General features: G+C 40.0%; 4 protein-coding genes across 14 annotated transcripts in view; 3 read left to right on the top strand and 1 right to left on the bottom strand.

Annotated features, from left to right (window-relative positions):
• Positions 1-3,924, top strand: part of LOC307034653 (LIM and calponin homology domains-containing protein 1-like) — a 29,441-nt gene extending 25,517 nt beyond the window's left edge. For all 8 annotated transcript variants that reach the window (XM_079673481.1, XM_079673484.1, XM_079673485.1 and 5 more), the window contains 6 exons: positions 303-486; positions 597-696; positions 1,014-1,088; positions 1,197-1,305; positions 1,435-1,537; positions 2,003-3,924. In XM_079673481.1, the coding sequence (XP_079529607.1) occupies positions 303-486; positions 597-696; positions 1,014-1,088; positions 1,197-1,305; positions 1,435-1,537; positions 2,003-2,028 (597 nt within the window). In that variant the 3' untranslated portion in view covers positions 2,029-3,924. The remainder of the gene's footprint in view (positions 1-302; positions 487-596; positions 697-1,013; positions 1,089-1,196; positions 1,306-1,434; positions 1,538-2,002) is intronic.
• Positions 3,925-5,062: 1,138 nt separating this feature from the next.
• tmem192 (transmembrane protein 192) lies at positions 5,063-14,097 on the top strand. The gene is made up of 6 exons (XM_079692733.1): positions 5,063-5,214; positions 6,164-6,319; positions 6,647-6,908; positions 7,483-7,605; positions 12,596-12,701; positions 13,291-14,097. Exons 1-6 carry the CDS (start codon positions 5,185-5,187, stop codon positions 13,403-13,405), a joined length of 792 nt encoding a protein of 263 aa, XP_079548859.1. The 5' UTR covers positions 5,063-5,184; the 3' UTR covers positions 13,406-14,097.
• A 690-nt stretch (positions 14,098-14,787) lies between these two features.
• apela (apelin receptor early endogenous ligand) lies at positions 14,788-17,954 on the bottom strand. Its single transcript, XM_079692774.1, has 3 exons — positions 17,708-17,954; positions 15,774-15,866; positions 14,788-15,444 (listed from the first exon to the last, which is right to left on the bottom strand). The coding sequence occupies exons 1-2, from the start codon at positions 17,781-17,783 to the stop codon at positions 15,775-15,777; spliced, it is 168 nt and encodes a 55-aa protein (XP_079548900.1). The 5' UTR covers positions 17,784-17,954; the 3' UTR covers positions 14,788-15,444; position 15,774.
• marchf1 (membrane-associated ring finger (C3HC4) 1) overlaps positions 17,519-23,508 on the top strand; it is a 33,796-nt gene continuing 27,806 nt past the window's right edge. For 3 of the 4 annotated variants that reach the window (XM_079692671.1, XM_079692672.1, XM_079692668.1), the window contains exons 1-2: positions 17,519-17,811; positions 17,903-17,973. The gene's annotated coding sequence lies outside the window, so the exon portion shown is untranslated. The remainder of the gene's footprint in view (positions 17,812-17,902; positions 17,974-23,508) is intronic. The other variant, XM_079692673.1, reaches the window with a different exon arrangement.

Here is a 23,508-nt window from a genome sequence, read left to right as displayed (position 1 = left end):
TTCAGAGTGACCTAACACTAAAAACAAACAACTAACTCAAACCCTACTGCGGCACAAGCTAACTAATTGCATGCAGGATAAAGTCCATTGTCCAGGCAATCATTTAGTTTGTGAGTTTATTTTCTTAGGTTACAACAATCATACAGCACAAAGAACAACGGCTATTACGTACTCTCTTGAACTAAAACTACACAAAACAGCAAGAAAAGAAAAGTGTAACAATTAAATATAAAAAAACAATGAAAAGTTTAAAAAAGTGGTCTTACATGATGTGTCTATATTTATTTGTGTACATCTTTCAGGAGAGAAAGATCCTAGAGGAGACGGTGACACCTTTAAGTCCCACCGGCTTGTTAAACCAGCAGCCGGTCCAGACAGGGACGACTTCATCAGCGACAGACGGAGGAAACGTTCCTCCACAGCAAAACGGCCAAAGAAGGGAAGCGACCGACGACCAGCATGAATCCAAGCTGCATTTTTTCCAGGGTGAGGGAAATGCAGGAGGTGTCCACATGTGTGTGCCTGCACAACAACTTCAACCATGTGTTCCTCAGAGTTTCTTTGATGAAGTTTATTTTTATGATTTATTTGTGTAGATTCTCCATGTGATGGCGAGCCTTCAAAGAAACAGGAACTGTGGAAGACGGCCTCTCTGGACCGCAAACCTCAGCTTAACCAGTCACAGTTTGTTAAAAGGTACGATAGGATGCTTTTGTGCACTTTCGTGTAATCATCCCAGATTGCTGCCTGATTATCCTAAATATATTTCAAGTTGTTGTTTCCTTTCTGTGTGTTTCTTATTTCACATTTAACAAATGGATTAATACGTTTTATATCACATTGAATCTTGGAAGAATTTACTGTAAAGATGTGCCCAAATCTCTTGTTAGTTAAAAAGGTCTGAATAATTTAAATGATATTATGTATAAATATTACCCCTGAAATGTGTTTTTAACATATTACAGATGTTTTAGATGTGTATTTATGTATGTTTCTGTTTGTTTTCACCACAGGTCTGAATCACATGATGCTGTAACAAGCAAACCGCAGCCTCCCCCCACATCACCTCAGCCCCCCTCACCCACCAGGTAAATACGCATGAACACTTAAACACAACAATATGTCTGAAAGAAATTAAGCTGCAGTGTTTAATGGTATCCGTTAATGTCTGTTTTCCTGCTGCTGTCTGTGTGTAGGTGTGTGAGTGGGAGGAGACTCTGTTCTGGTTGTTCTCAACCGCTGGGCAAAGGAGCCGCCATGATCATCGATACACTCGGGCTGTTTTTCCACGTACAGTGTTTTAAGGTACTGAGTTATTCTACCATTTTTAAAAGTCAGAAATGTTTCGCAGTGCAAACACATTTCCGGATTACATCTTTCTCTTTTCTGTAGAATTGTAAAAGTTAACTGTCTTTGTGTATTTCTCTCCCTCAGTGTGCAGTGTGTGAAGGCCAGCTGGGTGACGCCACTGTAGGAACTGATGTCCGTATTCGTAACGGACTGCTGAGCTGTCATGAGTGCTATATCGCATCTCGAGGTGAGGACACATGCCCCAAAACAAAAAGACACACATAGACTGGCACACATTCTTATATCGTCTTTAATTAGCCCTGAGAAACATAATTTTAAGCAACTTTTTACTTCACCAAACATAGTTCAGAACATAGTTGATCCTGATTTTGGTCACATTCCTACCATCTGTTTTCTAAAGTCATGCATCTTTTTTCTGATTTCTGACTTAACTTACAGTAGGTCTCTTCTCTTAAGCTTTATATTTGTGAGCCCTCTAACACTTATTCTCTATTCTAAAACTAATAGTCAAGTCTTTTAATTATAAAAATAATAATAATTTAAACTAACTCTATTTAAAATGAGGTCAGAGAGTATCAATTTGGCAATGTTTTACAAAGTGGCTCCAAAAGGGAATAAGATCACAAATTGTTATTAAAAAAACATTGTATGAGAGCAGACTTTAACACTTTTCCATGATGTTTGTATGCAGGCAGAGGTCAGCCCACCACACTATGATGACCTGGATGTGACCTGGAACCCCTCACTATCCCTGTCAGTGATTGGCTGGAGAATAATATTCTCATTTTGGACCTTCTGGAATACTCCTGAAATGCACAAACAGCTTTATGGATGTCACTGAGAGCAAAAACTGGACTGACATATGGACTGGGTTACAAAACCTCACACACGCACACACACACACACACACACACACACACACACACACACACACACACACACACACACACACACACACACACACACACACACACAGTACAGTACAACGTGTGTGATTAATAACTACACACATGTATACACTTTACTTAATATGTGTAGCATGGATGTAATCAAGAAATCAGTGTATTTAGACATGAAGCACATCCATACATAGCACAGTTAAGATATGAAATTACATTTGTCCATCATTCCTAAAGCCAGCAAGGGGAGATTTGCAGCACAAAAATACATAAAGCATATCAACTATATTTTGAAAACAAATTATATGAAATAATAAGTTATATCCTTAGGTTTCATTTCATCTCCAATCACAATGCTTCCGTAAGAATAAGATAGGGAGGGAATTTACATTTCAAGCCACCAGCCATGACATCATTGAATTATGAAAACGGCAAGTGAGTGAGTTATCATTGCACGTTTATATGGATAAAAGAAGACATGCTAATTCATTTATTGAGCAAATAATAGATGGTAAAAATAACTCTTAATATAATTTTCCTTTCAAATATATTTTTCATTGCTCTAAATCTCCAAGTGCTCGACCAGAAATGAGGCACAAACTGCATTTATAGACGCTAACATAAGCTCACATGTGATGCTAGAAGCTGAACCACCACCACACAGTCTCAAATTCCTGATTCATCAACTCTGCTTCTCCACTGATCAAGTGACTGGATTACCTGAAGTAGCTTGACCATTATAATGCCTTACTCATCATAATACTTTCTCATTCTTTTTTGTGTTTTGTGTTTACAGTTTTGCATGAAAGAAGAACATTATATAAGTTATTGCTCAGATGGAGTAGTGTGAGTTTGACGTTGTTATCATCTCAACAGCTGAACTTTGACTTTCCTCTTGTATGTTGTACATCATCATGATATTTTTTAATTGCTTTGGGAATCTGGCAAACTTACACTACCTTTTTTCTCTTTATAATTAATTTTACAGGAATGAGAATGCATGTTAATAATTATATAATTGTTGTTCTTTGGATTTTTAAATATTTTCCCTTTAGGATGTTTTAGCCATTGTTTATTCTCATAGACTGTCTGCATCTGAATCAGTGCCTTATGTAATGAATGCGAGGGTTTGGGTATGTGCCGGAGTGATTCACACTCACACCGACCACTTGGTCTCAGCACATTGTGTGTGTGTGTGTGTGTGTGTGTGTGTGTGTGTGTGTGTGTGTGTGTGTGTGTGTGTGTGTGTGTGTGTGTGTGTGTGTGTGTGTGTGTGTGTGTGTGTGTGTGTGTGTGTGTGTGTGTGTGTGTGTGTGTGTGTGTGTGTGTGTGTGTGTGTGTGTGTGTGTGTGTGTGTGTGTGTGAAATAATGCATGTATAGATTTGAATGTGATACCAGCAAAACACATTTTAAAAGGATCTCCCAATCACCTGCTGTTCTCTTCCATATCCTCCCATGAGCTAAACCAATGACACAAAGTGATTTGCTGCTTCCCTGTTAATAATTCTCCTGTATAATGACAGTTTCACAAAGCCCTATAATCTCTCCTCATCTGCCTCTATCACAAGTGTTGCCTGCCCAGAGTCTGAGCTGAACGCCTCTCTCCTCTGTGTGTCTCTGAACAGCTGACAGCGTCTTCGTCACTCAGAGGAAGACAGCGCTCAGTTCTTTTATAGCAAGTGTATGTTTATCAATAAAATATTTTAAATGGGATACTGTCTGTCTTCTTTTCCCTGTCTAACTGCACTTTAATAAAGACACCATGGTGAAGTAGGTTAGTGATGACCTACCGGTATGTTCTACTCCCTGAGGCTGTGACTCTGGAAAAATTGATTAGATAGAAGTACTAATGTTTCCTTGCAATAGTGTAAGAAACAGTTGAAGCCTCTTGGATTTTATATTGGGGGTTTAACATAGTTTATTTTTACCATAGTGGATCTCCTATTATATAAGTGATGTGCCTAATCTCTTTCTTTCTTTTTCTTTTTTTTGTTAATCTGATATGGACTAATCTTGTGCTATTAAGGTTTGCATGTTTGCTTCTTGAGATAGATCAAAAGCAAGTAAAACAACGATATACCTCATTGAATTACAATATGCAGCATATAAGCACAACATTTAAACACCATTTTGGAGACAGGGCAGCAGGACCCAACTTGGTGATCTGTCATCCTCAACATTTTTTCCATCAAATTAGCAAAACACTATTGACGCCCAGTAAGCATTGAGCTTTTTAGGCACCAAGGCAGTTGGCTGCACTGCCTGGCTGGTAAACCATGTTTTTCAAACACTGCCCACAATGACCATCAATTTGAATAAAATAAACATCTGGCAAAATCTCAAATTCTTAAACAATTACAGTGTAAACGAGATAGTAATTATTGTGAACAATCAAAGCCTGTGATATATGTCCAATGGGGATGAACCCCATTTGTTTAATTTACCCGTTAAAGTTAAGACATGACTGATAGAAGACTAAGGGCAATTTTAAATACTAAAATTGCTATAATTTGTAGTATTAGTGTTTTCTTAAGGCATTGTTTGGCATTTGAGAAAGTTCTAAAAGAAAAGTAATGGATAAGATAACCTTGGACAATATAAATGGCTGTTTAATGATAAATGTAATGGATAAGTAATTCAATAAAAAAACATGCTTGTGATAAAATATGTGTCATATTTAAATCGTCTGGCTGCCAAAAAAGATAGCAATTATTATATTTTTGTTGCATAGGATTGCAGGACAATGTTTTTTGATGTATCTGCTGGTGTTTATGAACAGCAGAAATCAGGCATTTTATTTAAATTGCGGTATGTATTGTGCCAGGAACCAAAGTTCAACACAGAACGGAAACATAAAATAAGGGGACCGGAAGTCTACTAATATTTTACCACCCCTTTTTTAGCATGTAAGCTAATGTCAGTTTGGTGTTGTTTTGTCTTTTCTTCTTTATAGACGCGGAACATCACAACAAAATGGACTCACGGGGACCCGCACTTTACGCAGTATGTACTGGTTTATTTACGGTAACGGGTTGCTAGATCAACGGCTAGCTTGTTCTGTAAAGAGTTAGCTTGTGTTAGCTAGCCAGTAAGCTAAAAACATCAAAACAAACGACTGTCATCTCTCATAAATGATCACATAGCAGTACTTTAACTGTAAACACATGTACCATCCAGTAAAACCGACATGTGGTCAGTTATCTAGTGGTTTCTCAGCTGTTTCCTGTTTTCAGGGTGAAAGTCAAATTTTTGTGCAGATTTTAGATTAATCATAACAACATTTTTGGTTTCGATTATCTTGCAGGCCAGAAGAGTCATCCACAGTTTTCCAATCAAAATGACCATATATTATTCCTCAATTTATGGAATAATGACAACCTTGTAGATTTGAGTTAGAACGTTATTTTTTATGCTAGATACATTCTTTATTTACATTTTTACTTTAATTATTGTTTCGGCGTTTCTGAGCTAACACACTGTACATAACTCTCTGACGTCCCCTCTAAATGATTTGAGATTTCTACGTATTTTCCCTCTTATTGTATCCGGTTCCTACCTATTTATCTGTTTCTATTGTTGTTTTGATACCATAGCGACGTACTTTTACTAGAGGGTTTCTATTTGTGTGCTAATTATATTTATATTCCACTACCATTCAAAGTAAATAGTATATCTCTTACTCCACTACATCTACTTACTTTGCAGATTTAGAATAATACAACACGAATCTACAAATAAATTGTGATGCAACATTAAAGAACAGTACTTAAGTCATTAAATAATTTCCACCTTTACCAGCTGCAACATAGGTTCACCTTATATATGGAAACATGCAGTTGTATCATTTTTGGTATATAAATATATGAATATCTTATTTTTTGCAGTTAAATCCCCTTTTCTATAACTATAAATAAACCTACTGTCTAACTTAATGATATGGTGTTTGCTTTAGCCGGCAGGCTCCTCGGTAGATCTATCCCGCAGCACAGAGGAGGACTCTCTGGTGGACGGACCTCTGATCCCTGCAGACGCCCTCCACTCCGCCATCAGGAGAAACTTTCAGAGCGTACCAACACCTGGTCATGCAGGCCTGCTCTCTGTGCTGCATGTAAGTTACACACACATTCACACACAAACATACACAGGCCTTAATGTTGTCGATGTCATTTACATTGTGTATACGTGACTTGTGTTTGAATGAGAGTGATGGGTTCAATAGGGACAGTTTTTACTTTGGGGTCTGAGTGTCTGTGTGTTTGCTAGTTGTTGTAGATGCACTTTTCAAGTAAGACTAATTGCTGAATATGAAGGATATAGCATGTGAATGAAAGAAGTGTTTATCCAATATACCCTTTTAATCTGGATATTTGTAGTGACTTTATTTTGTATGTGTATCAATAGTCACCATATGTTCTTGCTCTCTTCTTTGTTTCAGGTTGTGTACGTAGTGTTGTCAATGTGTGTGGCGGTGCTGTGTGTGTTGGAGTTTGGTCAAAAGGATGTGTGTAATAATATATTGGGTAACGTGCGAGGCGACAGTGTCATTGTGTTCGGGAAGGTGTGTTTATGGGTGCTGGTGCTGTTGTTCACTGGGTGTGTGCAGCACCACCACAACCAGGCCCGCAGCAGAGGGTACCTGCGCTTCTACAGACAGACGCAGGGCCTGAAGCATCTGCCGCTCACCGTACACTCTGCAGGTACAGACACACACATACAAGTTTGTTCTTAAACTTGATTTTGATAAAGATATATCTGATTCATGACGTCCTTTTAAATTGCAGATTTGTTCGTACCTGTGTCCTTGTAATGATCAAACCCATTCTCTTTGTAAATAAATAGCATGTGATAGTTCCTTATTAGTGTTTCATAAAAGGGCATGAGACTGCAGGGCTGTGCACAAAGACATTGTAAGGAAAGTTGAGGGACTGATTGCCCAAAAGAAAGACAGAAACAAAACCTGTTGTGGTAAAAAAGTAAACCAAACTAGCTTACATATCTAGTAGTATTGGTGGTGGACACATTATAATACAAAAAGACAGAAAAAGTATTTGTGAAGTGTTGACTTATTTAAAAGACCAAAAATGTTGATAGATATAAAAAATTATAAATGATGAAAATATGTGTTTTAAAAGTGTTTTAACTAGGAAGAAGTTATTTCAAATGGTTGCTGAATGAAGAATGAATTCACTGCACATGTACAGGTCCGCTTTCTCCACAAGATGGCAGTAATGCTAAAGGAAGAACGTGTGTGTATTTCTGTGTTTTTTGCAGGAAATGTTCTGCTGCTGGTGGTTCTGGCTGTGCGGTTATCACAGACTGTGCAGACCTACATGCTGCTCAGCGTCCTCGTACTGGAGCTCCTGATCGCTGTGCCCTGTCTGCTCTATTACACAGGTAAATTCATCCAAGATATTTCAATATTGAGTCAGATGTTCACTCGAGGGTTGCAGATCTACTCTTCTTTAAAACAGCGGATATATACTTGGTTGACTTAAGTATGGATTTCTTTTTCTTTTTTTACTGTATCTGTTGTCCTATGGTAAGATTGTACAGTATAAACAAACCTCTGCACACATGTAGCCACATAAATAGGTACAGACAAAGCATGATTACAAAAAAAACAACAAATTAAAATAACAGAAAATTAGGTCTAAATATTGGTCCATAACTACGAGACTTTCCTTAGTTCTTTTCACATTTAATAGTTAATAAACTGAGTGGTTTTTTTACCAAAACAATGCAGAAATGCAGCATAATTTCCCTGTGGTTGTGGGTGGGGGTTATATCCGTAGCGGAGAGGCACACCCTGTAGATTACATTACACACACACACACAAACTCACACACTCATACACTCACTACCCCCCACTCTATCTGAGCAGATTCGCATCACAATACCTGCCCTGCCCTTTTCAGACTCGACAGCATGACAATAAGCCTTTCAGCTCTGTCTCTGTCTCTCTGTCCCTCTGTCCCTCCAGTCAATTCAATTCAGTTTGGATCTATCGTCAGGAAAGTTTAGAGAAATAATCAAAATAAAAAAAGACTCAATATGAAATCTCTCCCTCTTCCTCCCTCTCTTTTTTTATCTTCTGAGCATGCAAACTTCTTTCAAATCTATTCAACTATTGTCTTGTTATCTGTGCCTTTTGAGGGAAGGAACCAATTGGTTAAGTTTCAATTATTTCCATCTGACTCCACTGTGTTGATCACTTGCTTGAAATGGCTTAAAGCTGCAAAAACTCACCAGGGGATTCACACTCGGCCCACACTGTTTCACTTTACATAATGTTCCATGAAAGCATCACATGATTTGAGAAAACAGGGAACTCCTGACCATTGGGAGAGCAAATGTGATTAATGTTATCGAGCTTTCAAGCCTTTGTGCAGTCTAAAGTTTAGATTCAATGAAACAGTTTGAACATGTTGATTTGATTTGTACAACTAATTTAACTAATAGAGTAACCTTGTGAATGTTAAAAACAGAAACACTGGAAAGTATCAAGACATACTGTTCCTTATAACGCTGCTCACTATTGGAGATATTTATAACTAGCCCCAATTTTCTTCACACAAGTAAAATAGAACAGGGGAAATATCTCATTAAACCTTTGATTAAGTTTTGGTTGTCGATATCATCCATCGATATGTCTTGTTCTGGTTTAATATGCTTTGTCAGCATGGCTATAGACGTTATGTTTTTAGTTGTTCCAACATTTTGCCAATCTTCTCACAAATTAAACGCTTTGTAGCATCCTAGAACACTCTAGATTGTAGTTACCTCCCTTTCTGTAAAAACGGATAAAGTCCCTCTCTGTTTGTCTGTCCTTGAATTTGATCCACACCTCTTCGTCTGATCATTTTTTCACAGCTGTATTGCTAAGGAGTAGCAGTAGTACCTTTTTTTTTTTTCAAGAGCATTTCTAGAGAAAGCTTCAAGCAGCAACACCACAGGAAAAGCAATCGTTTTCTTCAAATAGACATGTTTTTTATGTGAACTGTTCTTAGAAGATTCTATTCAAAGTTTTGGATAATTGTTTTGCTATGAGACAAAGTTAAACTGATGGTTTTGGTTTTAAATATTATAACCTTCAGAGTAAGGCATCAAACATCTTTGCTTTACAAAGCTCTACAGTGGTACATGTATATGTAATCGACAAATAAATAAATCTGCTTTAATGTGTATTTTAGGTTAAGTCCAATCATTTATTTTGTATCTGTTTACCTTTTAACAGATCAACTTAACAGTCAATAAACAATAAGTATTTAGAGATTTCTCTGTAATGTTGGTTGACGTCCATTATACCAGCCCTGCTCTCAGTAAAGGAACGCTTCTAATCAAGAAGTTGCATCACAGGATATTGATATATAAGAATCTGTATTGAAAGGAAATCCATATTAAAGGTGTGTTTGGCAGCTGAGGGGCACAGATTGTGGCTCCAGATACCAGAGAGGCAAGGAGAGAAGATAAGAGGCATTAGGATATAGCCTAGCCAAAGGGTAGACTTGGACCCGCTCCACCCAAACACAGGGACACACACACACTCACACACACACTTACACACACACACATTGTCCCCGTGTTTACAGTGAGGGGGATCCAGTGTGGGACGGGGGTATCTGTGTTCGCCGCCACATTCCTGCTCAGATCAGTGCAGCCAGGCACGACGCAATCCGAGCGACGCCTCGCAGCACAAACCTTTTTCAAGCATGCTCACACACACACACACACACACACACACACACACACACACACACACACACACACACACACACACACACACACACACACACACACACACACACATTCTCAGACTGATGCAGAGTCAAGGTGACATCAGAGAGTTCATGAAGAGGAAAAATGACTTGTTTTCTAGAGGAGATACAGAGGACAGATATAATGCCTTCAGCTATCAAGTCTATACAGGAAGGCCTCGTTCAACTTCTCTTTGAAGTGCCTGCTCATTGTAAATGTGTGTGAGTGTGTGTGTGTGTGTGTTTGAGGTTTTCTGTATGTTTCTGCCTATCTCATTTTAACATGAATGCTCTCCTATATAGACCTCCCTGCACATCAAAGCCGTTCCTTGGCCTTCAAAGGCTCAACTTCGAATACTTCTTTCTCCTCTGCCTCGCCAGAACTCAGTATGAGCACTGCAGGGCACGGGGACAACACACACACACACACACACACACACACACACACACACACACACACACACACACACACACACACACACACACACACACACACACACACACACACACACACACAGTAACCTTTGTGTGTCTTTGATACATCCGAACTAACTTAAGTCAAACTGTAAAGCAGTTCCCCTGTTATTGCAGCTTTGTTTTAACACTCAAACGAAAACACAGCAGCCTCATGCTTCCCCACACTATGCTCACTGCATGTATGTCCTGTATTCATTCATCCTCAGGTGCTTAGACATCAGTTCTTTATACTAGAAGTTTTGAATGTGCGTTGCTGAACATTGCTCTCCTTGGGTCACTTTTCCCACATCTCCATCCTCTGCACGTGACACAGGATCATGAGCCAGATATCTTTCTCCCGCCTGACTGGAGACCTGCATACATTTGAACTCCTTTCATGTCCCGTGTTGCAGCTAATGTGTTCACACCGCTCTTCTCCTTCGTCTTGGGTCAGGCTCCGTGGTGTTTGGGATCCATTTCCTTCCAGCTCTTTGACTTTTTGATCCACGCATTGCCGAGTTGTGAGCACTACATGTGATACCATTAGCTGTTAGCACCTCTGCAGCTCTGCTGTAATCACCTGGAAATGTGCACTTCATAATGTGTGATTGATCTGAGGGGAGTCTGAGCACTGTCTGTGTGAGTGTGTGAGTCTCTAACAGTGACGTGTGAAATGTGTCACTCCCTTTACACTGCTCGCTCCGTCCATACGTCCATCTCTCTCTGTTTGAGCCCCCTGCTCTCCACAGACTGACCTCTTTGGGGAAATTAATGTTTCTCAGTGTAACTTTACACAACAGTCGGTATCACTAACTACTGTTGCACTGATGCTATCAATAAAAGCACTTCAATATATTAATAGGCCAAGTTAGATAAACGAAGTCAAGGAAATACTAAATCATAATACACACATCCAAGGCATTATTGCACGGATAATTACAAGCTGACAAATCATTAAACGCATGTGTTTCACTCAAAATCCCCAAGTTAAAAATGTGAGTATTGCTGATTCCAATGAATCCTTTTAAAACAAAGTAAGAGGAAGTTTAGGAAAGTTAGGTGATATGTTTTCTTTTAGCTTTGTTACTGTGATACCAACCAATGTTTGATTGAAAATAAATGTTTGACATCGCTATAACCTTTTTAAAAACTTTTTTTTTTTTTTAAAGCCACAAAGACCACCGGCTGAAATGCATGCAAAATAACTAGCGGACAGCTCGAATGTCAGAGTTTCTGGATAATCCTTGCATAAATTGTAAATTTGAAAATTAAATTCATGATTTTGTGGAGCTATCAAGTTACTATATGCAAACTGCAACATACCTTCTAGACATTTATTAACTAAAAGATTTTAAAACAGGTGAGCCTTAGTAGTAGATCAAAGTGTTACCAAACAATGTAAGCTTCTTTATTGTCATTTATATTTAGTTAATTACAAGCAGATATTGTACTCTGTTGGTATTTATTTGGCGCAGTTAGTATTCGGCTTTGTCATTTCTGAAACAAACCTTTTAGGAATGTCTCTCTCTCTCTCTCACACAGACCTGCTTACTATTGCTGTATTTACACTCTCAAACACACACACACGCACACACACACATACAGTCACAGATTTAGGGCCTCATTATGCAGGAATGTGTAGTATTTCTATAGATTGTGTGTGATTGTGGATGCTGAGATGCTTCACTGCAGCAAAGTAAAGATAGCGCTCTTTAGAACCTCCCTGACAATTTCCTTTTGGCTAATGACGCTCAAGTCTTATCAATACTCAGCCCTTCCTCACACCATCGACCCTGCAAACTCTCACACGCCCCACGGCCTTATCTTCATTCGATATTTCTGTCTCTCGGTAGCTGGAGGAGGAGAACCCCACACCTTGCGGCTAACCACAGCTGTATGTTTAGGGTGGGAGAATTAGAGGTTTGAGTGCAGGATATGGCAGCCCATAAGGTCTAAGTGCAGGATATAACAGCCTGTGTGTGTTTAGGAGAGGGAGAGGGACGGAAAACAGTAAAAAAACAAATGTGTTCATCTTCTCACCTGAGTGGTTAATGTTTGCCTCTCACTGCTACATAATGTGTGTATGTCTTTTATGTGCAGCTAACAAGATAAAACACTGGTTTTGAGGTGGTGTAAAGAGAAGTCACTGGAGATGTTCTTGTTTGTGGTTTTAGTCCAGGTGATTCGGTTCAACAGGGAGCGAGCTGCACCAGACGTGAGCCAAGAAGAGCATTCACACAACTACAGTGTGAGCAGCCTAACCACGGAGACCGGCTTCAGGTACACACACACACACACACACACACACACACACGCGCACGCACGCACGCACGCACGCACGCACGCACACACACACACACACATCATTTCCATTTTCTAGACATGCACCATGTTATTCTAAAGTGCTGAAAAGATTACGTCACTCTACAAAAAACTCTGCAAACGAAATGTTTCTACTCTGAATAAAGTGCCCGTACACATTCATGGTGATAAGACAAGATATTCCCCAGTTAAACAGTGTGGTTCAATAGTTAATAGTATTTGGAGATGAATGGTGTTGTATGGTGCACAGGAATATACTGTCAGGCTTTGGTAACACCAACCTACGATATGGCCCCTTTTTAATAAAGGATAACGCTATAAAAAATCCAGAACAAAGCATATAGAAAAAACAGGCAGAGGGCCTTGTCTCTGTTGATACAGATATCATTTTTTTGATAGGAAATCATCGTGCTTTTGAGCTCATTTATTAATGGTTTGTGAACAATAATAAGATCTAGAGTATCCCCCGCTTTACCCATAGGAAAATTGAAGCTAGCGAGGGTGCGGATTACAAAAAGGCTTTTTCTTGTTTTTATTTGTGTCACAGAGAGGGCTCCAGTCTGGAGGAGGTGGTGGAGAAGCAGGCCGACCTGATAGAGTACCTGAAACAACACAACATCTTACTGAGCAAGAGGCTGCTAAACCTCACGGCTCAGCACTGACCACAGTCCCTCCTCCTCCTCCTCCTCCTCCTCCTCCTCCTCCTCCTCCTCCTCCCTGTGAACCCGATCATTTTAACACTCAACTTTCCAAACACAAAGGAGAGAGGGATCTGTGGGTCTCAAAGAGATGAAGAGAAGCTAGAAGAAACACTGGGTAAGAGACTAAAAGTAAGGAAATCCCTGTGCACACAAGCACCTGTACGCACAGTCTTAAGACGGCAGGGCTCCTCCACGAGGCACCTGAGATGGACAGATAACGCAGGAGGAGGCGAGCTGTAAGTGGAGGACAGTTAAAGAGGCCAAGTGGGTGGAGGAGGAGGAGGAGGAGAGGAGCCATGGGTCACAGATCAGAGGTGAGGGGTTTTTATCGCTGTGTTACGACCCCCGGTGACCCACGTGTGCTGCCGCTTGTGTTACTGTGAGAGAAACAGAAGAGGCTAAACCGTTTTAGAGATCACCTGCACTGAGGAGGAGCAGAGAGGGCGGGAGAAACAGGAGGAGACAAGAAGCCGTCACTTAACAGGGTCAACAAACAAAAAAAAGAGAGATTGTGTAACGCTGTAAATGTCCGTAAGTGCTATTTTAATTGTCTGGATGTGTCAATGCTTTATTTGGTTGCAGTTTTTTCTATCTCCTCAATCATTGAGTTTGTGTCGTTGTGATCACTTATGAATAAATATGTCAAATACAAATTATACTTTTATTTTATTTATGTTTAAACCTTTTCAGGAGTGACTGTTGACACAATACCGCAGTGAAACACAAGTAAGTTTGGCAGGGTTTTGTTTATGTTTGTATAATGAACAGTTACAGAAAGGGCTCAATCAATAGAGACACTAAAGCGTCAACATGAGCTGGTGGGAATGTGTTATCCCGCCTCGGCTCTTCTGTGTTGAGTTTCAACAGTCACGGGAATCTACGTTAACGAAATATTGAGGTTGTCATTTGAGCCATTGGTGTTTGCGCCCCGTTGTGATTTCTTTATGCTGTGGCGTCCGTAACTCCACAGGGAGCACTGCATTTACGACTCCTTTCTCATGTGACTTCTCCTGGGAGCCCGGAGTCATCTGCAGTACCACAGGTATCAGCAGCCATGTTTGATCTCAGGCTTTCACGCTACACATTTAAAAATTAACTAAAGGTCCTTTTATTAAAGGTAGTCTAAATGTAATTGGTCTGCTATACATCCTAGATTTTACAATAATCGTCAATTACTTTGTTATTTTAACATAGGCTGAAACTTACAAATATTGCCATTATCAACGAATCTGCATTTTTTTCTTCTAGATTAATTGATTAATTCTGTCAATTGAATGACAGAAAATAGTGAAAAACCTGAGGAAATGCCATTTAATGACCTGTTTGGTCATTTTAAACCCAGATATTCACTTTGATGTGATATAGATAGAAAATGTATACATCTCCTTATGTTAGAGGCTAAAATGGGATTTTCTTTGCCATTTTTGTATAAATACCTACTATTAATAAATTAAACATTTGATTAGTTGACTTATCATTGCAACTGCTTTTTTAACACAGAAACACAAATGGAAACAAAATGTTACATTGATACAATTTTTATTAAAAAGTTAAACACATAATTCAATAAACATTTGAAGTGCATACATGCATTATAAACACTTTGCTGTTCATCGTAGCTGCAGTCACTAAGATGTTTCCAGCTCTTTGGTCCGTAGCTTTTCTGTATATATTTGATGTTGTTGCAGCTCATTTTCCATAATCTTGTTCCATACAAAAGTATTGGCTTTTGACGAAGAAAAAGAAAGCTGCTTGGGATCCGTATCCACCAGGATGCCCAAACATTGCATGGTTTATAGTGAGTGGAATGAGGACAGTTTGTTTTAGCTCTTTCGTAGCTTCATATACATATTCATATATTCAGTCTTGGGATGGCATATTCATGGTATCTCCTCCACTTTACAATCTTGTTACTGGGACCCATCCATGCTGTTTGGGACACACACTGCAGATGCTTCTCTCTTTCTGTCCTTAGGTCCCCCTCATTTTTGAGCTTTAACCTGTAATAGAAAAAAGGAATTTAGTGTCATACTATAAAAGAGTTCAGAGTGAGACAAAAACAAGTACAAGAGTGCACAAATTAAACCTGAAACCTTCCCCAGCCCCAACTCTCCTAATGGCACTCGTGCCTTCCCCTTCATCGTTAGTGAGATTTATGTCGGGGCCTTTCTCCCCCTGCACTCATGTTCTGCATGACTACACACCTCTGCCACTAATCACACACACCTTCTTAAATACCACCTGCCAGGTCTGTAACCCTGTTTTGGTCCCTGCATCACACAGCCCGGCTCATAACCTTTTTATACAGAAACACATGAACATGTCTTACCTTAGGGAAAGGGTACTCTGGAGTGGAGAGGCATGCAGCGTCTGTGTGGGCAGTAGTGGTGTCTGTGGTATTTCCTCCTAAGTTTTAGGAAATCTAAAAAAAAAAGAGAGACGATTAATTTAATATGCAGAACAAAAAGCTACTTGAACAGACATATATTCACCAGAAAAAGATGTATGACCATCACGAACCATAAAACACCTATTTAGTAACTCAACACAACAGATTAAATGTGGAAACGGAAAGAAGTAGCCCATAAACTTGTCTGATCTCATGTGCTAATCGTCTTATAATTCACCCGTGCATGTACCCGTTAAATACTTTTTTCAAATGTTGAAACTGCTGGCATGATGTAACTGTTTGAATAATGGAATTGTAGGTGTAAAAGTCCCTAATAAGCTACATTTAGGTCTGCTGCTGGGGGACCTCTGCATATCACCTGACAGGCCTAATTAATCCCATATTGAGTAGGGTAACGCCTGAGATTTATAGGACCAGAAATAATAAAATATCACCTCCTACATTCGCCATTTTCACAGTAAGTATAACTTTGAAACTAATAAAGCCTGTCTTAGTCTCTGTTGACCATTGATAAGCCCTTTTTATTAGTTTTTTACTGTTTGGGCCCATTTACCAACAGCAGGGCACCCCCTTTTAATAAACTGGGACACACAGACCTAACACATGATTATTTTTAAACGTCCCTATAATAAATCCACTTTGACTCCTGTGGCTCACAGACTGCTGGCCAAGCCCAGGAAGAGATAAAGTGCCGGATGACTTTATGACTCCCTCTCTTCCTCCCCCTTCTCTCCTCCCCTCTGAATGAAACTGCTCCCCACGCCTGAAGGTAGGGTTCTTTACACTTGGCACTGCTACTCCATGTCATGTTAATAAAGCTCGGGTATTTGCATGGCGTTTTAACACCGTGATTAACAAAAGCGCGCCGGAGTCCCTTCCAGCCGGGGACAAAGAGACTCTCCGGGGTCGCTGACTGCGCGATCCCCGTCGGCGCTTTGCTCCCGTCCCTCCCTCTTACTCCTTCTTCATCCTCTCCATCATCACATGAACCTAATCACGACCTCAAGCCCCGAAGCCTCTCTGTTTAACAACCGCTGTATGTCTCCACCGCAGATAACAGCATTATGCGCACCTGTTACGCCAGGCATGAGCAGCGTGGTCTCTACTTTTCCAATAATAAGAAAAAAACCTAACATTTAAATAGCGATTTTAACTTGTGAAAATAATATTAAAGTAATCCAAAACTGAGTTATGCAAGTGTTGCATTCAATGCTTGTTTGAAAAACGTAGACATAGGCTATGATGTCCAATGTAAATAGGTGTTTTGTGTATGGCTTTTTAGCGAGGTAATGCCACTATTTTTGTGTAAGCAAGGCCTTACTATTAGATATAATTTACATGTAACGAAATGGAAGCTATATTTTCAGTTATTTTGCTGGGAGACCCTCGTAAACGCGCCACATAGTGATGATTACATTAGCAAGCAACGTCCCGCCATGATGATTAATTACGTTTTTTGATTCTCTTGGTATAATATCACACTTGTATCGTTAGAGATATTTATTTATTTTAAGTTGTACTTTGTTCAATGTACAATGATTAGGTTCTGGAGTTTCCCCCTTGGAAAGTTAAGATAGTTAATGTTACCCATTTTAAGAGGAAAAGTAGTACTGTTGCTATAGTTACTTCTTTACCGTAGATCGCGGAGTGATTTAGAAAGCTGTTATAACGATCTAGCTAAATTGTAGTTCCAACTTGCAATATAGGCCATACTGTATTGAGAGCATCCTCACCGGGCTACAACGATAACAATTCTGAAGTATGTTTTCAAAATTGACCCCTTCGCCGGTTTTAACGAAAACTTGCTGAAACAGTTGGGATATCTTGACCGGGTAAAGATTAGCGATGCTTACCTGGTCTGGCGGAGGAGACTGATGTTAGAAGGGCAACGAGCAGCAGCAGCAGGTAGAGCAGGTTGAAGACCCTCATGGCTGGGCAGAAGTTCGCTCCTGAAGAGGTCAGTGAATGACAATTTTCCAAAAGTTTGGAGAGTCCCCGTGGCTGATGATGCTCAGTGTGGTTCTCCTTTTTCTCCTGCTCTGTTTCAGTCCAGATTTAGAAGGCCAACCACGGGAGGATCCAGTACTTTCCAGAAGCACCTCTTCTCTCAAGATAACAAGTAGGTCCCAGAGGAATGTGTGTCCAAGTGTTTGTGTGTCCAGTGAAAGTGGGATTGTTTCCAAAGTCTGAGAGCAAAGTGACAAAGGTGCCTATTCCCCCCACCTCCTTTATATGGCTTTTAGAGGGAGGGGGCAGTATTTGGGATGGGGGTGTAGCTCCCACAGCCGCCCCCACCTCAACCCCTGACACACACACACACACACACACACACACACACACACACACACACACACACACACACACACACACACACACACACACTTAAGCATTGCACATATTGACCCCACATGTAGAGGGTAATTCAAACGACAGGAAGCCCCCCCTTACCCTCCAACTGCCCCTTGAACACACTTTCCTGCATGCAAGTTTAATGCAAGGTTGTGTGTGTGCAACAAGTAATGTTGATTTATCACTTCGAAAATTAGAGCAAAGATTTAAGAATTTGTGGATGGAAGTCAGTGGTCGGATGTTCGTTTTCCAAAGTACTGTATTTAAGTAGAAATGTAATGTAGTTGTACTTTATTTTCGTTTTTATATTTATATTTTTTCGTTTGCATATTTCATGCAACTTTATACTGTTGTTAAACTGCATCTCACATGCCAATATTAGCTTACACATAGCTTGAGTTACTTTCCAGACTATATTTTTCCTCACTTTCCTGTTCAGTGCCTCCAGATGTGTTGGATTTGAACGTTCCTTAACTGACGGATGAAACGACCCTTAATGAGTTGAGACCATTTCCTTACTTCTTAAGCAAAAACAGAAATTAAAATGTTACGGATCATGGCAGTTTTTCTGATCTCATTAACTTTTATAGATATATGATTCTCATAGGACAGTAGCGTTTCAAATAATCGGTGATCTTAAAGAATATCATGCATAGCTGTAGATAAAACTACCCAGTAACACATAAATGAGTTAAATATGAGTAGTACTTAAACATCTACAGCAATGAAATGTAAAACATATTAAAACCGCATTCATACTTATACAAAAACATAATATTTGATAGTTAAACATTGAAAGTGAGCATTTTAGACCTTTATTTTAAGTATTTTGTTTGGAAGTACTTATTTCAGTACAAGATCTGAATACTTCTTCCACCATGTTGAAAGTAGCAGGTTCTTAAAGACGGGAGAGACAGATCCCTCCTCTTCAGTTGTCCCCTACCCCCGCACCGGGGAGGACACACACATCTGGAGCTTTTGGGTGGTGGTGGTGGAGGGGTGTGTTTGCACCGAGCATTTGGGGGCCGGGGTCGTGATTGAATGAAATGCAGTGATGCACTGGACTAACGATGCTCAAAGAAGTCTGACTGTCTGTCTGGGAAGCCGTCTGTCTCTGCCGCTCTGCATGACTCTCTGTGTGTGGGGAAGGTGTGTTTGTAGATGTCTACTGGAAAGATTCCCTGATTTGAAAATGTAGTGAATTTCTCACATTTTTGAAAACTGTTAAGTGCTGAAAAAGCAGGGGATTACAAAAAAAATGCTGTGATGATTGAGTAAAGTATTGAAAGGTAAACTGGCATCAAATGTCTTGTTTATTACTTTTAAAATATTATTTTATCACAAATGTCCCAATTTAAATCAAGATTTTGACCATTTTAGGCTTTTTTTGGAGGCAAAGTTCATGTACAGCTGCTTGTGTTTGGACAACATTTCATTATCTTTGTTTGATTTTCTAAATAGTGTCTTTGTAGAAAAGTTGTTTATTCAAGTCTAACTGCTCTAGTTCTGAAACATTGAAACAAATATTGAAATAATTCCCAGCACTGTCCCCCATGTCATGCAGGTGACATTCCAGTTGGGGTGAACCAGGGGGTTTTCTTGCGGCAGGTAAACCAGGTCACTTGGTGCGAGCTCTGCGTAACTACTGCAAAGTGTTGGGACTCATTAGCGTGTCTGCTTACAGCCGTCTCTGTGGACTGAGACTCTCCATTCAGCACACAGCTAATGAATTAACACATTAAGATGAAATGTCAGCCATTACATGTGAATGAGGATTAGAGAAGCAGCAGGACGCTAATGGACCAGGGGCTCAAAACAGTCTCAGAGACTTTGAACAAGCATCTGCACCATCGGCTCTCTTTACTCTTCCAAAATAGACAAAAGGAGTCTCTCCGCTTTTTGTTTTTTGTTTTTATGGTGTGTGTATGTGTCAGTGTCATGTCTCCAGAAATGTTGCATTTATTGCTTTATGGTGTTTGCAAAAATGTTGCTGGAAATAACAGAGATTCCTCATGGATTTGGCTAATGTACAAACACACACACACTGGTGTACACACACATTCATCCTGCTGCAAACATTCAGCCAAGGTATGTAGTACGCTTCTGTGGCAAGCTGCACTTTGCATATCAGCTGCCATTGTCTTTTAAAAAAGTGTTTTCCCTATTTGAATATGCTAATGTCGTCTCAATTGTCATTCAGAGCCACCTGGTATCCAGTGCATCCAACTGCTGCCAGTTTCAGTTTGTTTCGGCTTCTCTCTCTCTGCCCCGCAAAACAAAAACAAGGGAATCATACCAAATTCTCCCCACCAGGTTTTCTGTCTGACTGGGTAGAGCGTGTTGTAATATTTGCTCTTCCTGGGGATTATACGTCTTTACAGGGATTACCCAGCCTGCTCAAACACTCCCCTACGTGAGAGAAACACACACACACACACACACACACACACACACACACACACACACACACACACACACACACACACACACACACACACACACACACACACACACACACACACACACACACACACACACACACACACACACACACACTCACACGCAGAGGGCAACCTCCTATTGCTGCTTCAGTAACTTAGCAGGGCTGCCCTGCGTAAATGAACCTTGCTCCACTGTTCTGTGATAATGAGCGTTTTCCACCAGATTTGTTAAACCTGTAAAAGGATTATAACAATGTCAGTCAGAATTTTCTAGAATCAAAGGTGATGTCAACCTCCAATGACTTGTTTTTTGCTTTAAACAGTCTTCAAATTGACAGGCGATCAACACTTTTTTTAAAATAATAATTTAAATACTTTATTGAGGAACAATTCCTTAAACTAACTGGATTCACAAATTTAAAACATTTGAAAATGGCTTTTTTTCTCCATTTTGAATCATTGTTTATTTAATAGACTGGAGTTTTTAGCCGTTGGACAAACCAATTGAGCACATTTATAACACTCAGGGCCTTTTAAACCATTTTCAGACACTTTATAAACTGACTTATTGAACTACAATTGAAGACATAAATCTTCATATTCGAGATGATTAGACTGATCGTTTTATGCAATCTAGTGTCAGGTGTTGTATTAGCATTACTATCAAAAACATCACTTTAAGCCCTTGTATTGATCGGACTACTCACAATGAGCTCTTATCCCTCAATATCTCTTACCTTAATACAGTTGAACCCAACAGGCACAGTTCACATGATGACTGCAGAATGAATATCTGTAATCAGAATATTAGACGTCAACGCTCTGCTGAATCGACTGCTTCCATGGAGACACTTGAAAATGTCATTATTTTGTATCATTCAGTTAAATGTGAGGGTACGAGTGAAATAGTGTGCAATATCCCATTAGTTATTTCCTGTTTGGTCTCTGTCCTGTGTAATTCAGGAAGGAGTTGAACTGCTGTTATTGCTTCTGCTATATGAGTGAGGGTCTTCCTAGTAGCTGTGATCTTTACGACCACAGAGGAAGCTTCAGCCTCTCCTCCCCTCCTCCATTTTCACTTTATTCTTCCTCTCCCATCATCTCCTGAACAGGACACAGATAAAGAACTTCCTCTTTTATAAAACTTATTGAGAGGAACAGTGCCTCATAAAAAGACTTTCCTTTTCCACTGAGCTTGTACACACTTGTTCCACTTGTACACAATACTTCATTACATACAGAGGTCAGAATTAAAGGAAGACAATACTTCACTGGTGGTCAAGTAATTGTATGTGAGCTTGTTGGTGTGTGGTTGCATGAATGCATGGTTGAATGCGTTGCAATGTTCGTGTATATTTTCAACATAAAGTCACCCAAATGTGTCCTTAGAGTCCTGGACAGACACTACAAGTTGTTTAATTGGGTCACCTTTGGCCCTGGGAAGTTATGATGGGAAATGTTTGGATTATTCGCTACCTTTTTACTGTCCCACATGAATCAATTAATCGATAAAATATTTGTTTGCTGTAGTATAACATTGTGCATTCCAATGTTGAATATGTTATCAATAGCCGCGTTCACACCGAGTACTTTGCTGTACTTAGTTCCCGGCACTTAGTTATGTTTTTGGTGTGAACGCGACATCAGGGGTACTAACGGAACTAAATGCGAAAAGTACGGGTGAAAAGTACTCGGTGTGAACGCGGCTAATGTAGCCAATATCCATGACCATGTCTTACACATCGGATTTTTCACTTGTTGGAATCTATCTTGAACTCCAATGTTTGATGGCCCGTTTTATGTAGTGATGCAAAACCAATTGAAAAAATCCAAGAGCTAGAAAAGACAAATCCTAAGTTGTGTGTTGACCGATGCACTCCGTCACGTGGACACAGAGGAGACTGTAGGTGGAAGAATGAGCAGCAGAACTGTTGTATGCCGCGATGTCTGTATTTGTTGGGGTGTAGTCCAGTGTGTATACGAGAGATGATTGTGATCTGATGGGTCAGTTCGTTGTCCATCGTTAGAGTGATAGTTTGTCTGTTGTCATGCCATACAGGTCGTCAGTGATAATGAGGGGCCGCAGCCAGCCAGAGCTTAATTACTCTTAAGACCCTTTATCTCAGATTGCCCAATGCAAACCTCAGTAGATACACATATACACATGAACAGCAGTGCACACCCAATCCACACACTAATAGTATGGACCATCAGGCTCTCACAAATAGGACGGGTGTTTTTCTTTTCTTCTTCTAATGCACGCAGTGGAGAAATACATAGGATCTCACGACGGTTGATTAACTTCGCCTTTATTCTGGAGCTCCTCCTCCTCTCCGCGTCGGCAACAAGACGGCTGACTGCGGAGGAGTGACGGAGGGCTCAGGGGTCAAGGGGCAAACTCAACAGGGAGCAGCCTTTAACCCCCCAGGATGTCACCCCAACAGGGCTCGAGGGGCCAAAAGTCACTTGGTTTGTTAAATCCTAACCCAGACACAGCGGCTTCTCTGGACTCACACACCCTGGGTCTACGCAGCGGCTTGGTGCTTTGTGGTTTTCTGACCATCAGTTGATACAAATACACAAAGGACATAGAGAAAAGTATCACACATTTCTTTCTGATTGAACTTTTGTCAGGGTGCTTTTCAGTGGAATGTCATGTTTTGATTGCCCACAAAATAGCATTTGTATGTGAGAATATTTCACAGCAATCCAGCTACACAAGATTGTAAATACAACTAATAACTTGAACTAGTGGGTGCGTTTTCTATCATGGGAAATCTAAATGACATTTTGTTCTTAATAAAACATTGACCAATAAATAACTAACATTTGCACCTAGATACAGGACCTACAAATCGTGACTG

The sequence above is a fragment of the Notothenia rossii genome (assembly GCF_949606895.1).
Source record: "Notothenia rossii genome assembly, chromosome: 1".
NCBI lineage: Eukaryota > Metazoa > Chordata > Actinopteri > Perciformes > Nototheniidae > Notothenia > Notothenia rossii.
Note: the sequence above shows the minus strand (reverse complement) of the source record. Positions and strands in the feature narration are given on the sequence as shown.